We start from the raw sequence: 20,951 nt of genomic DNA on the forward strand, positions 1-20,951 counted from the left end.
GTACATATTTTTGCTAAAAAAAATATAAAATTATTGACTGACTGGATTCTCAAATCACCCAGTATTGCTATCTGCAGCATTAGTTCTAGGCAAATGTTGCAATTCTTCAGCCATTCCTGGACCTGTGACCAAAAATTAGCTACATATGGACAATGCCAAAATAAACGATCTAATGACTCTGCCTCCTCACAGCAGAATCTGCAGAGCTGGGAAGATTGTATCCCACATATATATAACATTCTATTGGTTGCAAGAATTTTTGTATAGTTATTTAAATTGAAAAATGTTAAGTTTTGAAACCGCTGGTGTTTTGCGTATCAATTCATAAACCATGTGCCATGGAATGGGTACATCGCAAATCTCTTCCCAACTATTTAGCAATTTATATGGCACAGCTGTCAGTTTTTTGGTCTTTGAATGAAATTGGTATGTTTTTATTTATCACACTTTTCTTTAACCTTTTATGTTCTTTAATACAGGGCCGACATACAAGTTCCTTACTTTTTTCCCCTTCTACTTGCCTCTTCCATTTTTGTGATGATGCTGCAATCAATTGGTTGTAATTTTGGGTAGAGCAGACATTTCCTTATGTCTGTGTGATATAACTCCACCAGTCCTATTTATGATATCACCAAAATTATAGCTTTTTAAAACAAATCTTCGAAAAATGTTTTTTTATTTTTATCAATTAGTATATTTGAGTTTAACTACAATATTTGTGATATTATTTGGTCTGTCTTTTCAGGTGGATTAAAATGAAATTGCAACCAACTTTCTAAGGCTTGTTTAAAAAATAATGATATTTTGGAGATAATTTCCTTTTCAAACAACCGAAAGTGAGCAGGTGTAATCTGAATAAAGAGAAAAATGCCCTTCTTGAACATAGCATGAGACATTCTTATCAATTTACCAGAGAACCAGTTTGGATTTAAGTATAACTTTTGCATGACTGAAGCCTTTAGTGAGAGGACTAATGCTTTAATATTTAATAATTTCTGCCCTCCGAATTCATATTTGTTCATATAATTTAAAAAGCAAGTCACTAAGGTGTAGGCAAAACCATAAGCAAATAGGTCAACTGTGATATGACTAAAGAGTTCATCAGGGTGATTTTTCCACAAATAGACAGGTATTTTCCATTTCATGGTAGCAAGATCTTATCTATTTTTGCTAACTTTCTATAAAAATGTAATGGCGTGAGAATTTATTTTGAGATTTGTATACTGAGTATGTCCACATCTCCGTCAGACCATTTAATTGGTAAACTACATGGTCATGTAAAATTAGCAGTTTTTTGTGATCCAAAACTTATCGTAATTTGGTTTTAATCCAGAGAGGATAGCAAAAGTATCTAGGTCCTCTGAGGCCGTGGAGAGATTCTAATTGTGGTTTTAAGAGAACATGAATCATCAGCGTACATTGACACTAGTTTTTAAGACATGGATTTCTAATCCCTTAATATTATTGTTTGATCTAATTTTATCAGCAAACACTTCGATGGCAATAATAAATAGATATGCCAATAGTGGACAACCTTGTTTTCCTTCTCTAGATAGTTGAAAACTTTCTGAGATGTAGCCATTATTTACTATTTTACACCTAGGGTTAATATACATAATTTTCAACCCATTTTATAAGAGATTCCCCCCAAATTAAAATATTCTAGGCATTTATATATAAACTCCAGTCGTACTTTATCAAAAGCCTTTTTAAAATCAGCTATGTAAACCAGGCCTGGTGTCCCCAATATTTCATAGTATTCTATTGATTCCAGGACTTGTCTTATATTATCTCCAATGTATCGTCCATGTAAAAAACTGTCTGATTAGGATGAATAATATCTGACAATGCTTTATTAATTCTATGCGCCAAACATTTTGCTAGGATTTTGCATCACAACACTGAAGTGTAAGAGGTCTCCAATTTTTTTTTTTATAATAAATTTTTTATTTATTTATATATAGCATTTGGGTCCTGTTTCAGTAATAATGATATCAGACCTTGTCTGATAATCTACCATTTATATAGGAGTGGCCAAAACATGTTAATAATGGTGCTCTGAGTATATCAAAATATGTTTTGTATACTTCCACTGGTATGCCATCCATCCCTGGAGTTTTCCCATCCTTAAAGGCCCCAATTGCATCAATAAGTTCCTCTGTCATTTGGCCTTCACATGAGTCTTTCTGTACAGATGTTAATTTTACATTATTATTAGGAACAAAATCCATACAATTCATTTTAGTTAGTGGAGATGGAGGAGACTGAAACGAAAATATATTCTTAAAGTACTTCCTCTTTCAAAATATCATTCAGTGAATCAGTTTGAAAACATTTTCTTCGGTAGCATTTCTAAATTGAAGATTGAAAAATAAGTTTAATTTTCGTCAACAGGTTTATATAGTTGTGAAAGAAGGGAGTGTTTCATAGTTTACAACCAATGTCTGTTCACTGAGTGAGCAGAGTTTACGCTATGACAACCAATTCTCTCCTTTAGAAGCGAAAACTACATTTAATATTTTCACAAATAGTTTAATATTAAACATTTAAATTGCCCAAATTTCCATGTGAATCTGATAACTAGAATGTGTAGACTTTCCCAGATACAGTTTGTCGTCCTATCATCAGTAATAATGTCTCAAACTGATCTGACATCATATTCATTAAGTACCAACGCAAATTTCCAACTGGTTGGATTACTGAAATATGGTTCCGTTTCCCACCTTCTGATGTTACCAGACTCTCTATGTTAACAAAGGGATATTCAATAGTCACATCGGTAAAGAGAGGAAAAAGGGGGTGGATATTTATGGGGGTCATAAACCTCCCCCAATAGGCCAACGTCATGACACCCCTTTTGAATTTCTTTACCCATGGGAGAAATTTATTTCACCCCCAGTCCATTTTCCACAAAACTTAATCTAAAATTGTTGAATGGGTTTCCTGTAAACAATAGATATTATATTCCTTCTCTTTGAGCCAGGTAAATACTGATCGCCTTTTCTTATTATCTGCTAGGCCATTACAATTGTAACTGGCTATACTTATTTCACCACTTATCATTATGAGACACAATTTTCAATTTTATTTATCAAAATATATGTTTGTAAACGTACCATTAAAAAGTAACATGATTGAGTGTCTATGATATTTGCATTGCTACTAAGTAAAACTCCAATTGGTCCCCACTATTCCACCTTCTAAAAGCCCTCCTCATCCTGAAGTGGGTTGTCATCCCAATGCCCGGCATACACCCCCCCACCCCCACCCCATATCCCATAGCCCTGAAAAGACTGGGATCCATCCTTCTGCCATTTACAGAACAGAATTAGATCAAATGCCAAATGCATTTCCATCTCCCTCACCTCGATTTGTATTATATATAGCCATAAAAATATATATATATTTTAAGAATCTTGTTTCTTATTTTGCATAATATGCTATTCATATTTGTAGTAATGTAGAACATTTATGGAAAGGATTTTACCTCTCACCAGTCTCGGCATTATCAAAATTACATTATCACAAGCAATTATTATATTAGCAAACAATTGTTGTGAATCATCCATTATTGTCCCTAACATCTTTTACTCCTTCGCAACAGTTGTGGGATACACACATACACACTCAACCCTTTCCCCCCACACAACCATAGGCTCACATTCTGAACAGTTGCACCATCCCAGAGCCCAACTCAAGAAAGGTCTCGATTTACAGTTGCAGCAAGTAAGGCTTCTCTCAGAACGGTGTTCTCCTCGGTTTCAATCTTATTGACTGTCCCTTTTTAGGTTGTGTGTTTCCTTCTCCAATGTCGCAGATTTTTCATCACTCACCTCGAGGCTTGCCTTCAACTCTTTTCTATCCTTACTGACTAATTCAAATATACCCAGTTTGTCATTTATTGATTTTAACAGATGGGTTTCGAACTTATTAAATATATTAAATCAATTAAGTCACGTTTTCGTTTAGAAATCGGTTCCCCTGTCTTACTCTCCGTCATGTTTGGGTGTTGCTTGTTTTCTTAATATTTGTCGATAATGTCTTAAGATTTGTTTTGTGTTATTATCCAGACTGAAGGTTATCACTCACCAGATTGTGTAGTGTGAATATTTAGTCTAACTTGCCGATATTGAATATTACGTTTTAATCTTGAGGTGCTCTAAGATATAACTTTGTTCAGTCCGCCAATACCTTTCTCAGTCCCTCCTCCTCCTCTCTCTCCTCTCACATGATGAATGTTAGGTGATTGGTGATTGGCTTACCTCCAGCACTTTGCCTGTGATAAACTGCTGGCATGCCTCGCACTGGACCCCAAAATGGATCTGGTAGTCCTTCTCACAATAGGGTGCGCCATCCCTGAGCAAAGAGATAGGAGAATACAGAAAGACTGCATTAGAATAGGATAAAATAGAATAGTATTTATCAGTGTCTGCAAGTATGTTGTGTGTATAAAATAATAGAATAGTGGGTTTTACTTTGTCTGCAAGTACACTGTGTATTTCATGATGAGTGTAAGCATTTCATGTGTATAATAGTTGTTAGACTTACTTGCTGATGTACTCCCCAGTGAGGACTTTTTGACAGGCCTTACACTTAAAGCAGCCCAGGTGCCACTGTCTCTCCAGTGCTAAGAGAGCCTGACCATTCTTAATGTCTCTACCACAGCCCGTACAGCCTGTAAAACACACACACGCACAAACAATAGTTTTTATCTTTTCAAAACCTATATGCTAGATGGTGGCAGAGGGTCATCAGCCATGGCTTATTAATGGGTGTTTCAATCTTCCGTTAAGGTATATTTAAGTGATAATGCTGAGAATCCTGTGTTTGTTGGATATATTGGCACCAAAGCCCATCTCATTCCTTGTAAAAACAGACGAGAACGGTCTAATGTATGTTGTTCATAGCCTGTTTGTGTTATTTCTAAGTTCACTTGTAAATAGGCTACTGGAAAACAATATTATAACAATGACTTCGTCTCGGGCCTAACACCCGTGCCAATATATCCAACAAACACCGGCTTCTCTGGCATTATCAGGCATTATCACTTACTTACCAAAAGCTTATCCAGGTGATCTACAAATAAATAAATCACCTCTTCCTAAGCTCCCAGTCATGTCATAGGATCCCAGTGTCATCCCATGACATGTGTGATGACACACTGAGTATAAAGAGCTTGAAATGATGACATGAGGAGAATCAGCACCCTTATTTATGGATACCCCTGTATATAAGCTAACTGGCAACACAGAGAGAAACCAGAGTCGTGTTCATTTGACACCTAACAGAAGAAAACAAACAAACAGGAAATCACTGCCTGGACTTGGTACACTCAGCTCTTTTTAAAGTTCCAATGCAGCCTTTTTTAATCTCAATATCAAATCATTGCTGTGTAACAATTTGCTTTATGCCCACTAGCCTATGTATTTCGGCAAAAATTACAGCTAGCCCTTGATTACCAGTATTGCGCACTCATCATCTTTGATACAATAGCTAGCTAGCAGGGAAAGCATAAATTGTCAGCCAAACAAATCTTATATTTTTATTATTTTTTTTCAAGGTTTTTACAATTTTACGACGTGAAGGCAGCAGTACAACTGAGCATTGCTGTGTCCCACTGTGTGCAACTTCCTCCAAGATATATGTTGAGATTTCACACCTGCACTTGAAAATTTGATGTGAGATTCAACATCACCTCCCATACAAGGGTCTGCAGCTGCCACTTCCAAAGTGATGACTTTATCGAGCCTTTAACCCCCACTGGACGATGGCTACTCAGGAAGGGAGCTCTCCCCACCCTGTTCCAGTGGAATGACTATTACGTTACAGTGCCAAGACCTGGGGTATGGCAAAGGAGAGAACAACCAACATATGAGTTGGCTCAGGTGGATGAATTACTTCCTCCACCTGTATCATGATTATTGTTCAGCTGCTGACTTGGCACTGGAGCAAGGCAAAGATCTTCATAAGGAGGTAGAGAAACTGAGGAGACAGGTGGAGGAATTATCTGTCTGTCAGCGATTTCTGTTTGGAGCGATTTTGCTGCCTCCGATACACGGTTCTAGACAAGGTAGTTTATGGTAATGATAATAATATAGAGAGGATAAAGAGTGCTGCTTTGCTTCTATAAAATGAATAATATATGGTATCAAAAGGTCATTTAAAACAAGGTCTAAATAGACTGAGACCAAAACTGTGTTGTGGCTTGAGTAGAAACAATGTGTAAAAATAAGCATGCAACAAATTAAGTAAAAACCAACATAAATAAATGCTTTGTTTAATAAAGGCATTAAAATGTTTGCACAAAAGCATTGCCTTGATCTTTGTTGTAGGTAACAATAATATTTTCTTTTCTCATCATTCCTTAATTTATCTGCATTTGTCTGATGTTATTTTGTTGCCCTGGTGGCAGTAAAAGGATATTGTGTCTTACGCCTCGATCACACCGACAGTGTCATTGCGTTTTGGAACACCAGAAGTACATTCATTTCCAATGGAACACTGCGTTTGCTTTGCAGCATTGCGTTGCAGTGTGTTCTGTGTGGTGCATACTGTACGTTGGATTTGTACAGTATGCATCAAATTGTATGCGTCGATGAGTTGACAGAAATGGTAGCAGAATGTTAATGTTGAACTTTTGTGGTACACATATCCAGATGATGCTGCGTACCATTTTGCGCAATGACGCTGTAGGTGTTATTGACGCGTTATATACTCCTGGGTAGTACTTCCCTCTGGAGGCAGTAACAGCACCTAGGATTAGATATCAATTACGTCATTCTCCTCATTCATCATATTTCCCACTTCTGACATATACACTCACAGGTGAGTTTATTAGGTACACTACCCCGTTCACGAAAATGCATCGCATGACAACAAGTTCAGTTTACTTGAGTGGCCTGCACAGTCCCAGACCTCAACCCAATAGAGCATCTTTCGGATGACAGAACGGGCTGTTATCAGCATGAATGTACCACCGTCCAATCTGAACCAACATCCCTGTGGAACATTTCCGACACCTTGTAGAATGACCCAGTAATATATGGGTGTACCTAATAAACTGAGTATAGGTTTGCGAAGTATGCCCACCTAATGGCCTCCCGGAAGCTCATCGAACCGGCATCCCATAACATGGTACGTGTAACCATAGCAAGGGCAGCTGCAAAGAGGAATGAGGTCACACTTCTTGAATTTACTATTTACCAGGAAATGCAGTGGTAATCATCAAAGCTACAACTGACCTTAGACAAACACAGAAGGGCTAAATGCCACATTGACAAGCTTGATGCTACTTGAATCTACTTTAAGCCATTAAACCAATCATGATAATGAATCTTTTAGGGAGGGAAGATAAATCATAAACCTATAACAGTGAATCATTTCTGCCCTCTGGAGGGTTGATCATTTTAGTTATAATTTTGCATATTCATGCATCATAATCCTTTTTTTTTTTCATAATCCTTTTTTTCTGCAGTCCATATACATGTTTTCCTTTTCATGACCTATCTTTCACTGAGTCTGAAGTAGAGGGATCCGGCCCACAGATTCAACATCCACCAGTCGACTGTGAGACGCATCGTGACAACATGGGGCGACTTTCTTTACACAATTCTTGTGTCAGTGTGTATCTGGATGTCCGAGGAAGCAGTCAAGGCTCACCTGCGAGAGGAATTTAAGGAATACACAGACACACGTGGTGATTAGCAACACAACTCTGTGCAGTCTAACACGATCTTCTCTCCTGCTTCAGAATGAAGTCCCACTGCACTTTCAAGGTGATGATTGGCATGGCACCACATAGTAAAGGGCTGCAACAAAGGTGTTTGCACTGAGGCTCTGTAAGTGACAAGGAGATCCTGAAGCAGTCGGGTATCGTGCCTGTGCTGAAAGCAGGGATGTCCATAATCATGGACGACTGTGTGCCCTGCAAGGTCCTACGACCGGCTTTCCTCTCAGAGGGTACAGATGCCAGCAGCAGAAGTCAAGGAGACGCAAGCCATTGCTCGGCTGAGGGTCCATGTGGAGCGACTGATTCGCAGAGTGAACGAGGACAAGCTGTTTGACATGGTCATCCCTCTCTCCATCACTGGGCGCATCAACCAGCTCTACACCATTGACTGCCTCCTCGTCAACTACCGGAATGGGCCCTTGGTCAAAGCACTGGCAAAGGACTAGTGATGCTGTCAATTTCCGTACTATTAGACTGGTAACTGATTGCCCTGTTTTTGCCTCTGATTCAAGATAACGGTGCATTCGGAAAGCATTCAGACCCCTTCACTTACTCCATTTTGTTACATTTTTTAATGATTTTTATTTCACCTTATTTAACCAGGTAGGCTAGTTGAGAACAAGTTCTCATTTACAACTGCAACCTGGCCAAGAAAAAGCAAAGCAGTCCGAAACATACAACAATAGAGTTACACATGGAATAAACAAAAATACAGTCAATAATAGAGTTGAAAAAGTATATATACAGTGTGTGAAAATGGGAAAAGGGAGGTAAGGCAATAGATAGGCCATGGTGGTTAAGTAATTACAATATACCAATTAAACAATGGAGTGATAGATGTGCAGAATATGAATGTGCAAGTAGAGATAGTGGGGTGGAAAGGAGCAAGATAGATAGATAAATCAATACAGTATGGGGATGAGGTAGTTGGATGGGCTATGTACAGGTGCAGTGATCTGCGAGCTGCTCTGACAGCTAGTGCTTAAAGCTAGTGAGGGAGATATGAGTCTCCAGCTTCAGTGATTTTTGCAGTTCATTCCAGTCATTGGCAGCAGAGAACTGGAAGGAAAGGTGGCCAAAGTTGGAATTGGCTTTCGGGGTGACCAGTGAGATATACCTGCTGGAGTGCGTGCTACGGGTGGATCCTGCTATGGAGACTAGTGAGCTGAGATAAGGTGGGGCTTTACCTAGCAGAGACTTGTAGATGATCTGGAGCCAGTGGGTTTGGTGACGAGTATGAAGCGATGGCCAGCCAACGAGAGAGTACAGGTCAGTGGTGGGTAGTATATGGGGCTTTGGTGACAAAAAGGATGGCACTGTGATAGACTATCCAATTTGTTGAGTAGAGTGTTGGAGGCTATTTTGTAAATGACATCTCTGAAGTTGAGGATCTGTAGGATGGTCAGTTTTACAAGGGTATTTTTGGCAGCATGAGTGAAGGATGCTTTGTTGTGAAATAAGAAGTTGTTTCTAGATTTCATTTTGGATTGGAGATGCTTAATGTGAGTCTGGAAGGAGAGTTTACAATCTAACCAGACATCTAGGTATTTGTAGTTGTCCAGAGTAGTGATGCTGGATGGGCGGGCAGGTGCTGGCAGAGATCGGTTGAAGAGCATGCATTTAGTTTTACTTGCATTTAAGATTAGTAGGAGGCCATGGAAGGAGAGTTGTATGGCATTGACTCTCGTCTGGAAGTTAGTTAACACAGTCTCCAAAGGAGGGCCAGAAGTATACAGAATGTTGTTGTCTGCGTAGAGGTGGATCAGAGAATCACCAGCAGCAAGGGCGAGATCATTGATGTATACAGAGAAGAGAGTCGGCCCGAGAATTGAACCCCGTGGCACTCCCATAGAGACTGCCAGAGGTCCGGACAACAGGCCCTCTGATTTGACACACTGAACTTTGTTTGAGAAGTAGTTGGTGAACCAGGCAAGGCAGTCATTTGAGAAACCAAGGCTGTTGAGTCTGCCAATAAGAATGTGGCGATTGACAGAGTCGAAAGCCTTGGCCAGGTCGATGAATATGGCTTCACAGTAATGCCTCTTATCGATTGCGGTTATGATATCGTTTAGGACCTTGAGCGTGGCTAAGGCGCACCCATGACCAGCACTGAAACCAGATTGCATAGCGGAGAAAATACAGTTGGATTCTAAATGGTCGGTAATCTGTTTGTTAATTTGGCTTTCGGAGACCTTAGAAAGGCAGGTTAGGACATACTGTATAGGTCTGTAACAGTTTGGGTCTAGAGTGCCTCCACATTTGAAGAGGGTGATGATCGCGGCAGCTTTCCAATCTCTGGGAATCTCAGACGATATGAAAGAGGCTAGTAATAGGGGTTGCAACAATTTCGGCAGATAATTTTAGAAAGAGAGGGTCCAGATTGTCTAGCTCGGCTGATTTGTAGGGGTCCAGATTTTGCAGCTCTTTCAGAACATTAGCTATCTGGATTTGGGTGAAGGAGAAATGGGGGAGACTTGGGCGAGTTGCTGTGGGGGGTGCAGGGCAGTTGACCGGGGTAGCCACATTACAGCCTTATTCTAAAATTGAGTAAATTGTTTTTTTTTTCTTCTAATTAATCTACATACACTATCCCATAATGACAAAGCATAAACAGGTTTTTGGAAATGTTTGCAAATTTATAAAAAATGTAAAAACATAAATAGCGTTCAAAAGTTTGGGGTCACTTTGGGTCCTAGTTTTTGAAAGAACAGATTTTTGTCCATTTAAAATAACATCAAATTGATCAGAAATACAGCTTACAGATGGTAGGCAATTAATGTCACAGTTATGAAAATTCAGGACACTAAAGAGGCCTTTCTACTGACTCTGAAAAACACCAGAGAAAGATGCCCAGGGTCTCTGCTTACCTGCGTGAACCTGCATTAGGCATGCTGCAAGGAGGCATGAGGACTGCAGATGTGGCCAGCGCAATAAATTGCAATGTCCATACTGTGAGAAGCCTAAGATAGCCCTACAGTGAGACAGGACGGACAGCTGATCATCCTCGCAGTGGCAGACCACGTGTAACAACACCTGCACAGGATCGGTACATCCTAACATCACACCTGCGGGATAGGTACAGGATGGCAACAACAACTGCCCGATTTACACCAGGAACGCACAATCCCTCCATCAGTGCTCAGACTGGACTTGTGGGCCTGTTGTAAGGCATGTCCTCACCAGACATCATTGGCAGCAACGTTGCTTATGGGCACAAACCCAATGTCGCTGGACCAGACAGGACTGGCAAAAAGTGCTCTTCACTGGCGGGTCGCAGTTTTGTCTCACCCAGGGGTAATGGTCGGATTTGCGTTTAACGTCAAAGGAATGAGTATTACACCAAGGCCTGTACTCTGGAGCGGAATGATTTGGAGGTGGAGGGTCCATCACGGTCTGGGGCAGTGTGTCACAGCATCATCGGACTGAGGTTATTGTCATTGCTTGCAATCTCAAAACTGTGCTTTACAGGGAAGACATCCTCCTCCCTCATGTGGTACACTTCCTGCAGGCTCATCCTGACATGACCCTCCAGCATGACAATGCCATCAGCCATTCTGTGTGTGATTTCCTGTAAGACAGGAATGTCAGTGTTCTGCCATGGCCAGTGAAGAGCCCAGATCTCAATCCCATTGATCATGTCTGGGACCTGTTGGATCGGAGGTTGAGTGCTAGAGGCATTCCCCCCAGAAATGTCTGGGAACTTGCAAGGTGCCTTGGTGGAAGATTGGGGTAAAATCTCACAGCAAGAACTGGCAACTCTGGTGCTGTCCATGAGGAGGAGATGCACTGCAGTACCTTTTGATTTTGACCCCCCCCTTTGTTCAGGGACACATTATTCAATGTCTGTCGAACTTGTTCAGTTTGTTTCAAGTTGTTGAATCTTATGTTCATACAAATATTTACACATGGTGAATATTTAGTTGAATATCTGGGGTATCAGCATTTGTGGGTTCGATGCTCAAAATGGCCAGAAACAAAGATCTTTCTCTTGAAACTTGTCAGTCCATTCTTGTTCTGAGAAATGAAGGATCTCATACAACGCTTTGTACTACTCCCTTCACAGAACACCGCAGACTGGCTCTAACCAGAATAGAAAGAGGAGTGGGAGGCCCCGGTGCACAACTGAGTAAGAGGACAAGTACATTAGAGTGTCAGACGCCTCACAAGTCCTCAACTAGCAGCTTCATTAAATGGTACCCACAAAACACCAGTCTCAATGTCAACAGTGAAGAGGCGACTCCGGGATGCTGGCCTTCTAGGCAGAGTTCCTCTGTTCAGTGTCTGTTCTTTTGCCCATCTTAAAAAATGTTTTATTGGCCAATCTGTTATGGCTTTTTCTTTGCAACTCTGCCTAGAAGGACAGCATGTTCCAAGTCTACAGCCTGTGTTTAACACTACCTTCAGACCCTCTCTTCAAAATAAATTGCAATATGTTGGCCTGCACTCAACTATTTTGTCCAGTGTTCTCACTAACAAACCAACATGTTTCCCCAAAATATTGCTGTACTTGTTACTGAATACTTTATATTGGTTACTAGTATTTTACATAGTTCTGGTGGTTATCACAGACAATGGGTTACACACATCATATGAACTCAAATAAATTGTTTGGTAATTTTTTTTTGTTATTTGAGTTTAAATATTAGTTCAATGTAACTACAGTATTGTAAGTATAGTGGAGACAGAGGCTACTTACAGTTGGAGTCGATGAGGTCTTTGCCAGGTCCTGGGGACGTGGGCTGGACACAGTACTGACACAGACAGTCTTTGCCATTGAAGGTGACCCTATCCCCAGCAGGAAATGGTCGTCTGTGGGAGAGACAGAAAGATACATGGACTAATGATCAGACACCAGACGGATATAGACAGATGTGTAGCACGGGTCACATTAGGGTACATCTGTTTGGGAATATTCAGTGTATTGATTAACAGTGTATGATGAGGTGAATGTGTGTCAGCATTGTTGGAGTGAGCCGATTGACCCATTTGAAGACCAACGCAATCAATGCAGACGAGGATGCAGGCAGGATGATAATGGGATGATAAAATGAATGTGAACAATAAGAGTAATGAGATGGATAATGAGTAATTCTGCTAGCTCTTGACCAGGGCTCCTTTGAAAAGGAGATTCTTACTTGCAGATGGTGCAGACAAAGCAGGCAGGGTGGTAAGTCTTGCCTAGGGCAGTGACCACCTCTCCCTCCACAAAGTCCCTACAGCCGTTGCAGCGTGTACCGTGCATTCGCTGGTAGTCCAGGGTACACAGGTAGTCTCCATTTTTCATGAAGAAGCCTCCGTGAGCCAGGTCACAGCCACACACTGCAGGGACGCAACAGAAGTCAGTAAGTCATGCTATTCATCTATCCTCCTTGCATCCATATATATATCGCCGTTGTAAATTAGAACTTGTTCTCAACTGGCCTACCTGGTTAAATAAAGGTGAAAAAAAAAATATCCATCCAGTCATCTGTGGTAGAATTACAACATTATGTTAAGCACATTACTTTTATATTAGAATGTATTCCTATTTACATTCTCACTGCCTTTTTCTGAGATGAGCCTCTGAGGTTTAACACTAACAGTCGATATATGATGGTTTGGTGAGAAGACAACATTCCATTCCATGAGCAGTGTCTGTGAAATGATGATCTGTCTGCCAGAGTGAGGAGAACACTCCCTCTAGGTTATTAATGAATACTGGACTTCATACATTTAAGGGAAGGACCTAGTGTCCCATGTTGCATTAGTATTTTTGGATATACAAGTAGTAAATGACCTAGAGATGGAAATTTGGCACCATGTAAATATCTTGTAAATATGAGTGCACAATGTACCTATGTATAATTTCACATATGTTTTTTGTTATGAGTACTGAGGATGACTATAAAGAGTTGTTTCCGAACCCTGCTTATTTGGGCTTTAACGGTCACCCAATGGTGTAGAGTTAACGCTCCATTACTGCACTAATTATTAATCAAGTTTGATGGTTTTGAGGAAATCTGAAAATCCATTTGTTGATCTTCCATGTGTACGACTGCAGGAATGTGTGTTTGTGTCTCCATTTGACAAAGGGTATGACAACAAAACAATCCAAAAAATAAAATGCCAATACCTCTGTGGATATGTAAGGTTAAGTATTGATTGTATTTCCAGAGACAAGAACAATATCTTCCACCTTCAAATAAATCAATTATTAAGATGCCCCCTCCTGGGGTCTTCCCCTATTGGATTGCTAGCACTGCTGTAAATAATGTATTATTTTTCCACATGTATGTTTTGGGATTTACACTAGTGTCTATTAATAACAAACTGTTGTAGCCCATTCCTACAGTCAATGACCAAATACACCCTCTTCTGTTATTTATATTTTTTATTATTTCATAATTAATAAAGCTTATTTAAAAAAATTGACAAATCCGGTGTTTCTATGTCAAACTGTTTTGTTATATTTCAGTCCTCTGTGATGTATATAAAGTGTAAAATTGTGATAATAAATAAAAAATGAATGCATTTCAACTACTGTGGGGAGAACAAGTATTTGCTACACTGCCGATTTTGCAGGTTTTCCTACTTACACAAGCATGTAGAGGTCTGTCATTTTTATCATAGTTACACTTCAACTGTGAGAGACGGAATCTAAAACAAAAATCCAGAAAATCACATTGTATGATTTTTAAGTAATGAATTTTAATTGTATTGCATGACATAAGTATTTGATCACCTACCAACCAGTAATAATTCCGGCTCTCACAGACCTGATAGTTTTTCTTTTAGGATTCCTCCTGTTCTCCACTCATTACCTGTATTAACTGCATCTGTTTGAACTCGTTACCTGTATAAAAGACACCTGTCCACATACTCAATCAAACAGACTCCAAACTCTCCACAATGGCCAAGACAAGAGAGCTGTGTAAGGACATCAGGGATACAATTGTAGACCTGCACAAGGCTGGGATGGGCTACAGGACAATAGGCAAGCAGCTTGGTGAGAAGGCAACAACTGTTGGCGCAATTATTAGAAAATGGAAGAAGTTCAAGATGACGGTCAATCACCCTCGGTCTGGGGCTCCATGCAATATCTCACCTCGTGGGGCATCAATGATCATGAGGGAGGTGAGGGATCAGCCCAGAACTACACGGCAGGACCTGGTCAATGACCTGAAGAGAGCTGGGACCACAGTCTCAAATAAAACCATTAGTAACACACTACGCCGTCATGGATTAAAATCCTGCAGCGCACGCAAGGTCCCCCTGCTCAAGCCAGCACATGTCCAGGCCCATCTGAAGTTTGCCAATGACCATCTGGATGATCCAGAGGAGGAATGGGAGAAGGTCATGTGGTCTGATGAGACAAAAATAGAGCTTTTTGGTCAAAACTCCACTCGCCGTGTTTGGAGGAAGAAGAAGGATGAGTACAACCCCAAGAACACCATCTCAACCATGAAGCATGGAGGTGGAAACATCATTCTTTGGGGATGCTTTTCTGCAAAGGGGACAGGACGACTGCACCGTATTAAGGGGAGGATGGATAGGGCCATGTATCGCAAGATCTTGGCCAACAACCTCCTTCCCTCAGTAAGAGCATTGAAGATGGGTTGTGGCTGGGTCTTCCAACATGACAACGACCAGAAACACACAGCCAGGGCAACTAAGGAGTGGCTCCGTAAGAAGCATCTCAAGGTCCTGGAGTGGCCTAGCCAGTCTCCAGACCTGAACATAATAGAAAATCTTTGGAGAGAGCTGAAAGTCCGTATTGCCAAGCAACAGCCCCAAAACCTGAAGGATCTGGAGAAGGTCTGTATGGAGGAGTGGGCCAAAATCCCTGCTGCAGTGTGTGCAAACCTGGTCAAGAACTACAGGAAACGTATGATCTCTGTAATTGCAAAAGGTTTCTGTACCAAATATTAAGTTCTGCTTTTCTGATGTATCAAATACTTATGTCATGCAATAAAATGCAAATTCATTACCTAAAAATCATACAATGAGATTTTCTGGATTTTTGTTTTAGATTCCATCTGAGGTATATACTTTTGTTTCAAAGTACAGATTTGTAGAAACTCTGCGACCCTGATTTAGTCCACTGCAGTAAAAGGTTAAGTGAGATGTAGGCATTGGTCTGATACATATTGTCTGAAGTACAATAGGCCAACATAGCTACTGTAGTAGGTCAAAGCTGTGTGCTGGACAACCTTGGGGTCCTGGGTGGCGCAGCGGTCAAAAGCATTGCCTGCAATGCAGAGGCACTACTACAGCCAGGCTGTGTCACAACCGACCGGGAGCCCTATAGGGATAGGATGGCGCACAATTGTCCCAGTGAGGATATGTAGAGATGAGCCAAGGGACCAAATTCAGGGAGAAAATGAGGTTTTTAAAAAATACGCTTGTGGCCATACCACCATGCCTGTTCAGGGTCAGGCCTGGTTAGAACTGGGATAGGAGACCACCTGTGAATACCAGGTGTAGTAAACAAAGAAAAAAATATTATTAAGAGGGAAAACCATGGGTGGAGTAGGCATTGTGGTGCTCATGTCATGTTCCTTTCTTTTATACCCTGAAAGTGATTACACAACATTATTATACACCATAACTGCTGGGTGTTCTCCGCCAGCAGAGGGCCTGTGCTACTTCTCCCCACATCAATTTCATCCACCTCGGTGGAAACTACTTGGAATACAGCAAGGTGGCGGCACTGATGCGGCAGATGAGTGAATTTAATGGTGGTCATCCGAATGTTTTCCGGGACAACGGTGGTTCTGTAGGGGTGGAGTGCATCTGACAGATGAGGGCAATGCTCTCCTCTGTAGCAGCAAGATGGAGAAGGGTGTAATTGCAGCCCACAATTCAGGGCATTCTTGCATGTGGAATGCCCACATTCCTGCACCCGAGGAACCCCTCTTCATACTTCTATTGATCCATTTTTACGTTAGGACTTTTTAAGCTAGCTACACAGGCAGGAGCACTCCAGTGCAATAGGTGGCTGTAATGCACCATAACGTTGAATGCCAACCGCCTTTAAACCCCATAGAAGAAGAGGTGGGGGCAACAACGCCGGTAGGTGGCTAGCTAGCTAGGACAACGGTAGTCCTTACTGGCTCACCTTAGTTGGCTAGCTAACTGGCAATAGTAGCCAAGGGTGTTAGCCATCTTATTTGTGCTTATTACACACAGTGTCAAGGAAAATACGTTAGCATTGTCAGAAATGTCAGAATTGCTACGTTGTCACATTTTCAGAAATGCTACGAAAATGTAGCACATCATTGGTTCTTAATGGACGGAAATGTGAGATTGATAAATTAATAATGTAATAAAAACTGTTGCACCTACAAACGTATTCAGTCCAAGTGGATCCAAGTCTAATTGTTACCTTATGGACGCTGTAGCCTCGTTTTAATCCGACGTCTAGAATTTGAGCTAAGTTTGTGCAAAACATTGTCTGACGACTCTAATGCTAATGACCCTGTCAAATAATACAGTATAGTGGTTCTCGGTAATGTCCGAACTGATCATGACGAGAGGTGGGGAGTGTGTTGTGTGGGTTATCGTCTATCAACGATGATTGATAGCCATCGTCGTTGGAGACGACATCGTGATGTGACATGATGGCACACAAGAACGGAGTCGGTCAGTGGGCAGCACACGAGTGGCATTCCGAGTCATTTTAATATTTCTATTTGCTATGGCCTATTTCAATAAATATGGTATACCGAATGTAGTCTAGAGAGAGCGGAGAATTCCACCAAAGCAGAGCAAAATGTCCCATCAGAAAATACATCTCTCGGGCTTATTCGGACACTGCCTAACTTTCTTGTGTTTAGCTGTTTAAAAAACAGAGACTATATACCCTTCTCTCTCCCTTCGATAGGTTTTGACTATAACTTAGGGCTATCAAAATGTTGTTTGCATTGCCTAAAAATATGGTGGGTAGCCCCATATGCTACCCACCATTGCGACCTGTAAGCTCTCGTTGGCTGGCCCTCGCTTCATACTCGTCGCCAAACCCACTGGCTCCATGTCATCTATAAGACCCTGCTAGGTAAAGTCCCCCCTTATCTCAGCTCGCTGGTCACCATAGCACCATAGCATCTACCACCTGTAGCACACGCTCCAGTAGGTATATCTCTCTAGTCACCCCCAAAACCAATTCTTTCTTTGGCCGCTTCTTCTTCCAGTTCTCTGCTGCCAATGACTGGAACGAACTACAAAAATCTCTGAAACTGGAAACACTTATCTCCCTCACTAGCTTTAAGCACCAACTGTCAGAGCAGCTCACAGATTACTGCACCTGTACATAGCCCACCTATGATTTAGCCCAAACAACTACCTATTTCCCTTTCACTGTATTTAATTAATTAATTAATTAATTTATTTATTTTGCTCCTTTGCACCCCATTATTTTTATTTCTACTTTGCACATTCTTCCACTGCAAATCTACAATTCCAGTGTTTTACTTTCTATTTTGTATTTACTTTGCTACCATGGCCTTTTTTTTGCCTTTACCTCCCTTATCTCACCTCATTTGCTCACATCGTATATAGACTTGTTTATACTGTATTATTGACTGTATGTTTGTTTTACTTCATGTGTAACTGTGTCGTTGTTTGTGTCGAACTGCTTTGCTTTCTCTTGGCCAGGTCGCAATTGTAAATGAGAACTTGTTCTCAACTTGCCTACCTGGTTAAATAAAGGTGAAATGAAAATAAATAAATACTAATTATCTCTCACTGTTCAGGCAGAAATCATTGGACTGTGGCTTCACATTCTATTTCAATATACCTCTTTATTTGATAGGTTGATAGTATGACGTTGTTTCAAACATAGGAGAGAAAAAAGAGGAAACCCACACACTGCTCTTGATAGTATCACTGCTCTTTAATAAGCTTTATGTATCGGCCTCGCAGCCTTCGTCAGAGCTTCATGTTTTATGTATCGGCCGTGAGGCCCCTAAATAAGATCTGGTGCAACCAATTACCTTCAGAAGTCACATAATTAGTCAAGTCAACCTGTGTGCAATCTAAGTGTCACATGATCTGTCTCATGATCTCAGTATATATACCCCTGTTCTTAAAGGCCGCAGAGTCTGCAACACCACTAAGCAAGGGGCACCATGAAGACCAAGGAGCTCTCCAAACCAGTCAGGGACAAAGTTGTGGAGAAGTACAGATCAGCGTTGGGTAAAAAAAGATATCCGAAACATTGAACATCCCACGGATCCATTTTCTAAAAATGGAAAGAATATGGCACCACAACAAACCTGCCAAGAGAAGGCCGCCCACCAAAACTCACGGACCAGGCAAGGAGGGCATTAATCAGAGAGGCAATAAAGAGACCAACGATAACACTGAAGGAGCTGCAAAGCTCCACAGCGGAGATTGGAGTAACTGTCCATAGAACCACTTTAAGACGTATACTCAACAGAGCTGGGCTTTACGGAAGAGTGGCCAGAAGAAAAATAGCTTCAAGAAAAAAATAAGCAAATACATTTGGTGTTCGGCCAAAAGGCATGTAGGAGACTCCCCAATCATATGGAAGAAGGTACTCTGGTCAGATGAGACTAAAATTGAGCTTTTTGGCTATCAAGGAAAATGATATGTCTGGCGCAAACCAACAACTCTCATCACCCCAAGACACATCCCCACAGTTAAGCATAGTGGGGGCAGAATCCTGCTATGGGGATGGTTTTCATCAGCAGGGATTGGGAAACTGGTCAGAATTGAAGGAATGATGGATGGCGCTAAATACAGGAAAATTCTTGAGGGGAACCTGTTTGTCTTCCAGAGATTTGAGACTGGGACAGAGGTTCACCTTCCAGCAGGACAATGACCCTAAGTGTATTTCTAAAGCAACACTCAAGTGGTTTAAGGGGAAACATTTAAATCTCTTGGAATGGCCTAGTCAAGGCCCAGACCTCAATCCAATTGAGAAACTGTGGTATGACAAAGATTGCTGTACACCAGCGGAACCCATCCAATTTGAAGGAGCTGGAGCAGTTTGTCTTGAAGAATGGACAAAAATCCCAGTGACTAGATGTGCCAAGCTTATTGAGACATACCGCTAGAGACTTGCAGCTGTAATTGCTTCAAAAAGGTGGCTCTACGAAGTATTGACTTTGGGGGGTGAATAGTTAACCACAATCAAGTTTGCTTTGTTTTATTTCTTGTTTGTTCCCCAATAAAACATATTTTGCTTCTTCAATGTGGTAGGCCTGTTGTGTAAATGAAATGATACAAACCCCCCAAAAATCTATTTTATTTCCAGGTTGTAAGGCAACAAAATATGAAAAATGCCAAGGGGGGTGAATACTTTTGCAAGCCACATCTAAAATTCAACCACCCACTTGAATTAAGTTTCTATTTGGAATTTAACACCATTTCAATGGTTACATAGTTCTGATGATTTTGTTGAAATTATATTGATGAAACAACCTGTTAGTCAAGTTAAAGGAAGACTCAGCAAAATAACGTTGCCATAGCAGATATTGAGATGAGCGAGATGCAAGACTTCGCTCACACACACAGTATCTGTGCATGTGCACGCATGGGTTCACTTCAAGTTGTTCACATTGTGATAGCCACTCGACCAAAAACAGCAATGAAGTTGAGCCTCATGCTTTAACGCTCTTAGTTGTTGCGGAAATTTACCCACTACGCTGTTTACTTTCTGCATTTATGCCATATAACTGAATCTACATTTAAGTCCATGTATTTAAGTCAAAGTTTTACCCTAATTTCAATGTTTACAACACTGGTTGAAATTAGATGAAAACAATACTGGTTAATGACTTTTTCAAATCCAATGTATTTACCATGATGATTCCACATCACAATACATTGACAAATTATGTTGAAACAACATTGATTCAACCTATGTGCGCCCAGTGGGAATTGAACCTGGGGACGAGATAATCTCCAACTAGGAGTGTCACAACTGCCACCATCCACTTAATGAATGACAGTTAAACCTCAAGGTATTTATCTTGGACCAGCAGCTCTGCAGACTCAAAATAGACTATCTGTGGCTGTGGATTTACCATGGCCTGTTAGTTCTCAGTCAGTCAGCACAGCCCAGACCGCTACAGTCAATACAGCCTGCTGGTCGTCAACAGTGTGAATGAAGATCTATGGCCCCGCACACACTCAGGCTTCACAATTGGATGAACAACTGATTTTTTTAGTTGATACAATAGAGAGTAGGTCTGCACAAAAATCTTTACACAACCATTGT

At 40.9% G+C, this 20,951-nt stretch overlaps 1 protein-coding gene across 14 annotated transcripts in view; it reads right to left on the reverse strand.

Annotated features, from left to right (window-relative positions):
- LOC109865997 (actin-binding LIM protein 1-like) overlaps window positions 1–20,951 on the reverse strand; it is a 148,944-nt gene that overhangs the window by 54,859 nt on the left and 73,134 nt on the right. For all 14 annotated transcript variants that reach the window (XM_020454526.2, XM_031799217.1, XM_031799222.1 and 11 more), the window contains exons 3-6: window positions 12,865–13,048; window positions 12,426–12,538; window positions 4,549–4,675; window positions 4,263–4,356 (exon numbers count right to left, since the gene is read on the reverse strand). In XM_020454526.2, coding sequence (XP_020310115.1) covers window positions 4,263–4,356; window positions 4,549–4,675; window positions 12,426–12,538; window positions 12,865–13,048 — 518 coding nt within the window. The remainder of the gene's footprint in view (window positions 1–4,262; window positions 4,357–4,548; window positions 4,676–12,425; window positions 12,539–12,864; window positions 13,049–20,951) is intronic.

Source organism: Oncorhynchus kisutch, linkage group LG20 (genome assembly GCF_002021735.2).
Source record: "Oncorhynchus kisutch isolate 150728-3 linkage group LG20, Okis_V2, whole genome shotgun sequence".
Lineage (NCBI taxonomy): Eukaryota > Metazoa > Chordata > Actinopteri > Salmoniformes > Salmonidae > Oncorhynchus > Oncorhynchus kisutch.